The 9,703-nt window shown below is 36.8% G+C and overlaps 2 protein-coding genes across 2 annotated transcripts; one reads left to right on the forward strand and one right to left on the reverse strand.

Annotated features, from left to right (window-relative positions):
• Window positions 1-2,480: 2,480 nt before the first annotated feature.
• cwc25 (CWC25 spliceosome associated protein homolog) lies at window positions 2,481-8,722 on the forward strand. The gene is made up of 9 exons (XM_065275933.2): window positions 2,481-2,620; window positions 2,938-3,110; window positions 3,273-3,509; window positions 3,628-3,697; window positions 3,783-3,922; window positions 4,009-4,075; window positions 4,219-4,397; window positions 5,402-5,566; window positions 8,217-8,722. Exons 1-9 carry the CDS (start codon window positions 2,603-2,605, stop codon window positions 8,329-8,331), a joined length of 1,164 nt encoding a protein of 387 aa, XP_065132005.1. The 5' UTR covers window positions 2,481-2,602; the 3' UTR covers window positions 8,332-8,722.
• A 167-nt stretch (window positions 8,723-8,889) lies between these two features.
• On the reverse strand, window positions 8,890-9,703 carry sst2 (somatostatin 2). Its single transcript, XM_065275934.2, has 2 exons — window positions 9,483-9,703; window positions 8,890-9,286 (listed from the first exon to the last, which is right to left on the reverse strand). The coding sequence occupies exons 1-2, from the start codon at window positions 9,618-9,620 to the stop codon at window positions 9,095-9,097; spliced, it is 330 nt and encodes a 109-aa protein (XP_065132006.1). The 5' UTR covers window positions 9,621-9,703; the 3' UTR covers window positions 8,890-9,094.

Below are 9,703 nucleotides of genomic sequence, written 5' to 3' on the forward strand. Positions count from 1 at the left end.
ACAATCAAAACACTCTCCTTAAACTTTAGCAAGCGGTCCTGGCTTTCCAGTAGAAAAACTTGCAGCCTTCTTTGCGTTTCTTGGGGTCTTCAACAGTAGATTCAGATGCTTTCTCCTCCTGCCTTTTTATGGGACCCTTTCCATCTTGCAGAGGGTCTCTGAAGACTTTTTTATTGCGCTGTTCTGCATCGTTTAATAGCAGTATGCCCATCAGTCTTGGAAAGTAGCGCTCGGATATCTTAAAACAAGACATACAAAATAAACATATTTAATCATATAAACAGCTATAAAAACATATGCATGTAAAATATATTTTCTATAAACATGGACAGACTTTCATGTCTAAAAATTTGGTTGTCCGCAGCTGTTTCAGCACCTTGGAGAGCCACACGAGGGCACTTGCCCACAATACAGTACCTAAACTATAACGTTTGGCAGTTACATCTATGCATTTGGCAGACACTTATCCAAAGTGACTTACAGTGCATTACAAGCTATTTATTTATGACTATACGTGTTACCTGACGTCGAATAACGCAATGCTTAACCAACTACATATATTAACCAACTACAAAATAAAAGTGTCAATCTTACCTGTTTGTCTAATGAGGTTATGGGTACAATTTCCGTTGCTCCGTTGAAAAATACACGCGCTGGCTTTACAGATGCACCTCCGAGAGGCAGCAGCAGAGAAATAAGGACAATAAGGGCAACACAAAGCATTTTATGTATAGTTGTATTGAAGCACACTGAATTCCGATGTCACCCTGCTATTGTCTGTCGCAGTTTTTGAAGTTAAGGTTATTTCGTTGAAGCCTTTTAAAGGGACTGGGCCCAAGCTGCACGCTTGCATACTGACGTCATGTACCCGTTTCGTAAGTGAGTAACACAGAATCCATCTGTTTTGATTGTGCATTTACAAACACTGGAAAATGACTATCTGGAAAATGACTACCTCAGTGTTTGTGATGGAGTAGCTTGGTAAAGCAATGTATTATCAGCGCAAAGGTCGTGGGTTCGAATCCCAGAAAACACATGTCCTGCTTAACTGAATGCACTGTAAGTCTGCAAAGCATAAGAGTAGGCTAAACTTTAAGACATCTGTAACTGTTTGAAGTTTTGTACATGAACTTGTATTGAATCAGTCTCAAATTTCTAAAATGTAGGTCTGCAGAAAATAAGTTAATCTAATATAGAATACAATTGCAGTATAGAACAGGCATACAATTAATTCAAGCTAGTCAGAACAGGTTGCAGCCTGTTTCTAATCTTTCCATTCCAACTTGGCCACCTCATCACTTTGTACACACACAAGGATGTCATATTTTCATCTCTACATGCTTCCTTATTTTCCTCATTCTTGAACAGGCTGTGTTCACTCATTTGAAATAAATACTTAATTACCGTTCCTCTGATGTGCCTTCTAGGCAATGGAAAAAGTGACAGGAAAATTTCCCAGCTCATAAAATCTGATGTAGGCTACGTTTGCAGCATAACAGATGATCAGAGAAATTAACTGATGCAATGTAATGAAGCAGAACTGTGATTTATGCAATGTGTAGAAGTAGAACATTAGAACATAAGGTAGGCTACATTACATTTGCTGATGTGGCAATGACTCTAAGAAAAGTGAACATGCTATTTTATTTTATTAATATTTATTTTGTTTTACTATTCTTTCTTTCTACAGTACAGTATATTATATAAATCTGTAGGCTTTGATGAAGAGAAAACATTTATTAAATATTTACTGTAACCTCGGATTGTCATAGCACCCTGGAATTATATATCTGAAATTTCAATATTTTTATTATGATAATTGTTTCTTTTTATTTATTTTATTAAGACTTATAGAAACTTCTTCATGCATGAATTACATAAACAGCATGCATTACAATAGACCCCTTACATGGGCTAATTAAATTTTAAATTTCATTAAAAAAATCATATTTCCTTATCATTGTTATATTAAATGCTTATGTATCTTTTGTTTTTATCCTAATTTGATTTCTCTTTGTACATCATTTCTATGTAAAGCACTTTGAATTACTTTTGTGTATGAAATGTGCTGTACAAACAAGCTTTGCCTTTTGATTAATTAATTAATTACTTTTACCCACTGTTTAGGTTAAAAGTCCAAAGTTTAGTTAGAAAAAAAAGTGACCACAGCCATCGTCAAAATATATTTTTACAATATGTTGATTGTAGCCAAGTTTTATTAACAAAAATGTAGATTTCTCAAAGTTTCTCCTTTGAAAATTATTTTTAAATTTTATTTTAAACCTATAAGCATTTAAAAAACAAACGTGCATTAAAACTATGTGAATTATTGTTTGTATATAAGGATTAACCCTCTGTAATATGATTTCTTTATTTTATTTATTTATCTTTTATTTGAATATTTTATATTTATATCGGTTTCGTATCGCCAATAAATACGTCACGGTGGCTTTTATTTTGGAGTAACATTGTTGAAACGGAAGTACGTCTGCGCTTGGTTTAACAACAAAAATGGAAGCTTAAGTCCGTGCTATCGACATATAAATAGTCTATTTAAAACAAATCTAACACATTAAAATATTATTGGATCGATCTTAACAACATGGGAGGTGGTGATCTTGTAAGTACAGTCTTTTGTTTTGTCTCGATAACGCTAAACCAGCTCAAGCCAGCTGTTAACCAGAGTGTGACCTCATGTAATTCAACTAATTTAGTAAAACTTGCCACTTAAACTGACTCCAAACATAATTTATTTTATGACATGTCAGTATCACATTTGCTTTACATAACACCAGCGTTATGTAACGTTAAGTCATTTTATCTTTTTGACTGGAAGTAGTCCGGCTATTTCTGTTTGTGTAAAGCTGTTTTATATGTTTATTTTTATTTTTAAAAGTCTTACAGTCGATTTAACGTTAACTATGTGAATCCCACCAGAACTTGAAAAAGAGTTGGCACCCGCAAACTCTGAAAAACATCGAGCGAGTATGGAAAGCTGAGCAGAAATTTGAAGCGGAAAGGAAGAAGATCGAGGAGCTTCAGAAGGAGTTAAAAAACGAGCGAGCACGAGAAGAGATTACTCGATATGCCCAGGAGACAGGCGCTGTAAAGTGCGTGAAATTCATAAGTATTCACATACAATGTGTATTTTCTCAAGCTATTCACAATTAAACACACCTTATTATTACAGTATTATAAGTTTATACTACCCTTGTTTCCATGTACTGTTTGGTTGTATTATAATACTGTTTCCTGCCATTTTTATATTTTAGGAAGAAAGATGACCGTTTGGACTGGATGTACCAGGGTCCAGCTGGACAAGTCTCTCGTGATGAGTACCTTCTCGGTCGTCCCATTGACAAGCAAATCACTGAGCAGTATGAGGAACCGGAAAGCGGTCCATCGGCAGAGACAGGCCTTCTCCCTGGTTCCATATTTAACCCCACGAGTTCTGTCTCTACTAATGATATGGCTGCCAAGATCAGAGAAGACCCACTTTTTGAGATCCGGTACGCTGTTATGTGCTGCTCTACTATAGGTTGAAAATGTTTTTAAGGGTTTGTAATATGGTGTGATCAAACTGTGTATTTTTATGTAAAGGTAAACAAATCCATCTTTCATTTTCAGCAAACGAGAGGAGGAGAAAAAGAGAGGGGTTTTAACCAATCCTGTTAAAATGAAAGAAATCCAAAAGATGGTAAGTGTCTCAAATGGAGTTAAGATTTGGTCATATGAGAATGATTTAGTAGGGTTGGTGACATTTCGGTTCTCTGTCTCTATAGTTGCGTCAAAATCTTGAGAAGGAGAAGAAGAAGAAACGGAAGAAGGACAAGAAGGAGAGAAGAGAAGAAAAAGAGAGAAGAAAGGAGAAGAGGCACAGAAGGAAAAGTTCAAGCTCTGACGATGATGATAGGAAGCATAGGTACAAATAAATATTTGTATTGTGTTGTTTTAAGTCATTTTATTTAAATAGGTTTTCTAACAACATGTTTGTTTTTTACTTACCAGGTCAAAAGAGGAGCGATCAGATCTCAAAGCCTCTAATGGACATCACAAATCGGGCTATGGACTCCAAGTAAGTGATTAATACACTGGCATGTTTCAGTAATGGCATGAACAAGAAAATATTAATGAAAGTTTTATCATCGTAACACTTTATTATGGACACTTTATCTATCTCTTCATGTCTAATTTGTTGTTTTCTCGTCTGTGTTTCAGTTACCTGCTAACAGATCCCATCACTCTTCAAACCACTCAGAGCATCGTTCAAGAGACAGGAGTCGATCCCCACTGCCCCACAAAGCAGACAAAGACAATCACTCAAAACCAAGACCTAAAACCAAGGACCCCAGCCCACCGAGACGTTATAAGAGACCACAGTCTACTAACTACAGCAAGTATGAAACTTAATGCACTTCCCTGTATTGATATACCATTTTTGTATGTTTTGCATGTTTTATTCAGTATTTTGTTTAAATATTGACACTTGACATTAGTGTTATATATTTTAAAGATTTTAATATGGGGGTAGTTGACATAAAATAGTTTTAATCATGTTAGGAGTTACCAGTGACAGATATCATTTTCTTTATAGACTGTTTGCGTTTATCACTTTGACTAGTGGCTCAGTGTAGTAGTTGATATGCGTTAGCTATGATAAGGTAATTTACTTGTTATCAGAAATAATCTAGAAAGACACTGTTGTTATTGATTCTGTGCTGAAGTCTACCAGGAGTTTGTATATGTTGTTACCGCTAAAACCATTCATTTGTATATATTCTCTATATATATTCATATATTCTGAAAGAAATTATCCACTCGGATAAAACAGCTCAGACGACTTCTTAATATGTGTTTTACAGAAGAAAGCCAAGTTTTGGGGTGAACTCTCCATATAAAGCGTTAAAATGTTAAAAATTCTGTAATTTACTAACCCTTATGTTGTTCTAAACCTGAATGAGTTTCTTTATTCTATTGAACAACACAATTGAAAATATTTTGACAAAATGATGGTAAGACCACAGTTGATTGTACTCCTTTACATTCATAGTAAGATAAACAAATACTATGGAAGTCGATGGGTACTGCCAACTGTGTGCTTACAAACATTTATCAAAATATCTTCTTTTGTGTTCGAAAGAAGACAGAAACTCATATGGGTTTAAAACAACATGGTTTTGGGTGAGTAAATGTCAGAATTTTCATTTTTGGGTGAACTATCTCTTTATTCTCAAATATAATACAAATATAAGTTAGGTAATATATAAAATAATATATATAAAAGTATATAAAAATGTCAGCTGCTCGTGATATTCAATAAAGTTCCTTTCAGCACTACAAAAGATTTTCAGTGTTGTCAGCTGCATAAAATGCAACTATGACAAAGTGTTTTGTTCCTCAGGCGCCTCTCTGCTGAAGAGTTGGAGAAGAAGAGAAGAGAAATGATGGATTTTGCTCGCGAAAGAGATTTGGAGAGAGAAAATAACATAAAGAGCTACAAGCGACAAGAAGAACAGGAGAAAGACAAAGACAGCTTGAAAAATGGCAATCATGCTGCCTTCATACAGTCAGTATACAGTCAGACTTTCAATAAATGTTGTATATCAATGGTTCTCAAACTTTTTCAGGCTGCGGCCCGCCTTATGTATGGTGCATTCCTTTTGCCCCCCCCCCCAAAGAAAATGTATGACAAATTTGTTCTAAAACTTAACATTTTAATTAAACCAAACATATTAAATTATACAAAGTAGAGTGTTGGTTAGTAGTCTTATTTTTTAGGTTTAATTAGAGAAAATTAATGATAAATTTATATATTTTATAAAGTGTCATAAAACCCCCAGTTTGAGAACCACTACTTTATTACACAATAAGGTTTATTTGTGCCAGTGTTAGTCTAATTCTTGATATAGGAAGGTAGTTGGTGGTTAATTATCTAGACCAACTTTTAGAGGCGGTTTCCCGGACAGGGTTTAGATTAATCCAGGACTAGGCTTTAGTTATATTAGGACATTTAACAGGGTTCCCACGGGTCCTTGAAATCCTTGTAAGTTTGTGAATCTTGGGGAAATAATAAATATAATAAATAACGAGACACTGCGTCTCCCTTGCCATACTTCCTGCATCCCTGTAACGCCGTCTTTGGCAATATTTTAGACAGCGATATACTTCCTTGCTCCCGCGTCACACTGTCTTTGTTGTTAAGCCTCACCATTGGTTTATTATATACACATTCAGACGCACTTACCCCTGGAAGCATCCCCAAAGTGTCAACGCAGTGACGCAGCGCGAGTTCCCTCAAAAGTGAACTGTAACAATGTATCTTAAATGGTATCACGATGTAACCTGCCTCTCACTTGAAATGTGTCCTAACATTTAGGGCCAATCTCATTTCTCTGTCTTACCCCTTCCCCTTTGTCTTCGTCTTCCCCTTGCCCCTCGAAACCGAGTAAAGGGGTAAGACAGATCGTTCGTCTAAAAAATGAGACACCACTCGATAACCGTTTGCGTCACCTTCCCTTGCCGCTAACTGGCTGCTATGTAAACAGACAAGCGTTGACAAACATAGAAGATGCCGTTGTCTCAGGTTGTGGTATCGATTGTCTGAGCGGAGCTCAACAAATAGAGCATAACTAAGCTGCTAGCTAGCGCCTTAACCAGCGATTCAAAATAAAAACATTACAATTAAAACTGCTTGAACATTTTATTAAAAGTATCATAAAACATGAGTGTCATAATATAATCTCAATTAAACTGCAGAAAATAACGTTACTTTCATTTGTGCGACTCCATGACAGTTCGACGTTCATCAATAAAACGTCGTGATGTCGGCTCTCCTGAGATATTCCTACGTTAACGTTTACCCCTCTCTTTCAAGTGTGGTCCTTATCACACTTCGTTTCAAGGGCTATGTATCCCTACGCCTTGGCCCTAGCCCTTGATCAAACTGAGAATTGAGACACCACTTCGCCTCACATGAACGCGCAAAACCGAGGTGAAGGGATAAGACAGAGAAATGAGATGCACCCTTAGTCCTTGAATTTAAGGGTATTGAACCTGGAAATTCTTTGAAAGGTCCTTGAATTTGAAGTTAACTAAGAGGCTGTTTACACTTGGCATTAACATGCGTTTTCGTCGATCGGATCACAAGTGGACGACGTTAATGCCAGGTGTAAACGGTGTTCAAAACGTTTTGAGCTCGTCCACTTTCGACCACTTTCAACCACATCCAGAGGTAGTCGGAACCACTTTCGATCGGATCTCTTTGGAGTTGCGGAACGCATATGTGGTTGAATGCGTTCGAACAGCCACACGTGACCACCTTCTCTCCGCCCATGTATCTAATCTGAGGTATTAAACACAAGTTTTACGTCTTTTTTGACTTCTGGCGTAAACATACGGTGAACAGCGCTATTTTTAGCCTTTCATTGATACAACTAAAGCGGCTGATCTCCGTAGTTTCGTTTTGAAAGCGTGTGAAAGTTGCGCGATCCTATTTCATCAATTGCGCTGAAAATTCAGAGAAAGCTCCAACATATAAACGTACAAAACACTATGCAGCATGTATACTTGCTAAACAAGCAGTGGACTCCGACATAATATAGTTAGCGTCCATATAAACTCATAATTACTCCCGCTCGGGTTTGAATGACAGCAGAGAGACTCGCCCACCGTCTCACAGACCACCCCCTCACAGTATTCAGGGCATATGCAGTCGAAAGTGGACAAAAGAGACGGATTTAAATACCAGGTGTAAACGTAATGTGTCTCTCTCGTCCACTTGTGATCCGATCGATGAAAACGCATGTTAATGCCAAGTGTAAACAGCCTCTAAGGTGTGGGAACCCTGATTTAAGTAGCTTTTACAAACATACCTTACAAAAAACCTTACGGGTATGCATCTTGAGACCAAACAATGGTACTGATATATGTTAAGATATGCCAGTGCAAGTTGTTTTTAAATTAAGGCAGCTCAAACATGCAGTCTGTGAATAGGATAAAAGTTGAATATAATATAAATAACCATTCATCCTCTAATTCCAAATGACCTTTCTTTCATGTAACACAATTAGCAGATTTAGCATTTTCTGTCTTTGCATTTCCCTTAATTGTAAGTGAATAGTTAGAACTTTCTTAGACAGGGCAAGAAGAAATAACAAATCAATAATAAATATTTTATGAGGTTTATTTCACTAATTAATTTTTGCATTTGTCAACAGTGACATGAAGCTAGAAAGTGCTGCCACCTCCTCTCTGGAAGACCGCGTGAAGCGAAACATTCACTCCATTCAGAGGACTCCTGCTGCTCTGGAGAAGAACTTCATGAGAAGATAAGATGAAGGCCACAGAAAAACATAAATGCATTTAAGGACTTCGATTGTTTTAAAATTATAGAGGGTTTTCAGATTTGTATATTTTAATTAGGTCAGAACACCTTGTAAATAATATTCTCAAAGTCGATACTGTCCAGACGGTTGAGGGGTTTGCTCCAACCATGTTTCATTCACCAATACTGATGTGTATATAATAAAAAAAACAAATGTCTGGTATACAAAAACAAGTTGATTTTATCTTTTTTTTTCATATTTTGTACAGTCTTTTCGATGAATAGTTGGTACCTTTGAAATTTTGGTATTAGTGCATGTCCTTTTCGTTTGACCTTTCATATGTATTGACATTCATTTAGCTCTGTCTCTAAAATAAAAACAAGAGGCTGAAAAGTGAATTTGTGGTTAATGCATTTTATTAACTGAAACGGGTGCTTGTTTAATCCCAGTCATAGCCAAAACCTACAAATGTTTGTTTCTTGCTAACCCATTTTTTTCAATGCTTTTCAAAGTATTGTTTACCCTGAAATTAAATAGTTTTAAAACCCAAAGAATAACACTGAGAGATGTTTAATGCTAAATTCAGTTTATTGAAAGCAGTCAATGCTTTAGAGCAAGATAATACTGAGATTGAGGAACACTGGTCACACAAAATTGCTATTATTTACTGAGGCTCACTTGTTTCATTAAGACAAAAATGGCAAAAATATGACCGGCAGCTTGTCAGTTGTGGCGAAGGCCCTCGGGTCGGATCTGTCTGCAGCTTTTGGTTAACATGCAGTTCTGGATTTCCAGAAGTAATTCTTACAGCCTGGCTTTCGCTCTTTGTCTCCATTGTCTCTTCTCATTAGGTCCAGTCCACTTTCTATTAACCCAATAGATGGGCTGTCAGATTGGATGGCTGCTGGATCAGAGTTACTGAGTAGCCACTGGAGCTCTGGAAGGGTGTATCTCTCAGCAATCTGTTGAAAAGGGTAGGAAATGTTTGAAAGTATGACTTCATTACACTTTTTCACTTCAAGTTTTACAGAATATGCTTCAAAGATGGTGTTGTCATAAAATGATGAGCATCAGCATCAATAAATGTCATGACGTACAAATGGATTACTGTTAATAATCAGTGCATTTACGTTTGCAGTGTTAAAAGTACAATCTTACCTCTTCATCAGCTGTTGTGCCCCGAGATTCCTCTAGAGCGGGGTTTAAAACCATATGAGGCCGACCGCATGATATGATGCCCGCTGTCATGGCCAAGCAGAGCAGGGAGAGAGTGAGATGAAGTTGTGAGGAGGCCATATCTGCTGTTTTAGTCAAGCTTGGTTGAGGTCCTCTGTGATGCCAAGTGCTCCCTGTCTGTCTTGTAGGAAATCTGGACTGTC

This window comes from Paramisgurnus dabryanus, chromosome 6 (assembly GCF_030506205.2).
Source record: "Paramisgurnus dabryanus chromosome 6, PD_genome_1.1, whole genome shotgun sequence".
In the NCBI taxonomy this organism is placed as follows: domain Eukaryota; kingdom Metazoa; phylum Chordata; class Actinopteri; order Cypriniformes; family Cobitidae; genus Paramisgurnus; species Paramisgurnus dabryanus.

What these genes read in the sequence shown, in the direction of transcription:
- cwc25 (XM_065275933.2), top strand. An exon ending in CAGTCTACTAACTACAGCAA is followed by an intron (nt 4,398 to 5,401) that starts GTATGAAACTTA and finishes TTTGTTCCTCAG; the next exon opens with GCGCCTCTCTGCTGAAGAGT. An exon ending in AATCATGCTGCCTTCATACA is followed by an intron (nt 5,567 to 8,216) that starts GTCAGTATACAG and finishes ATTTGTCAACAG; the next exon opens with TGACATGAAGCTAGAAAGTG.
- sst2 (XM_065275934.2), bottom strand. Translation starts at nt 9,620, where the DNA reads ATGGCCTCCTCACAACTTCATCTCACTCTCTCCCTGCTCTGCTTGGCC. An exon ending in GCACAACAGCTGATGAAGAG is followed by an intron (nt 9,287 to 9,482) that starts GTAAGATTGTAC and finishes CCTTTTCAACAG; the next exon opens with ATTGCTGAGAGATACACCCT.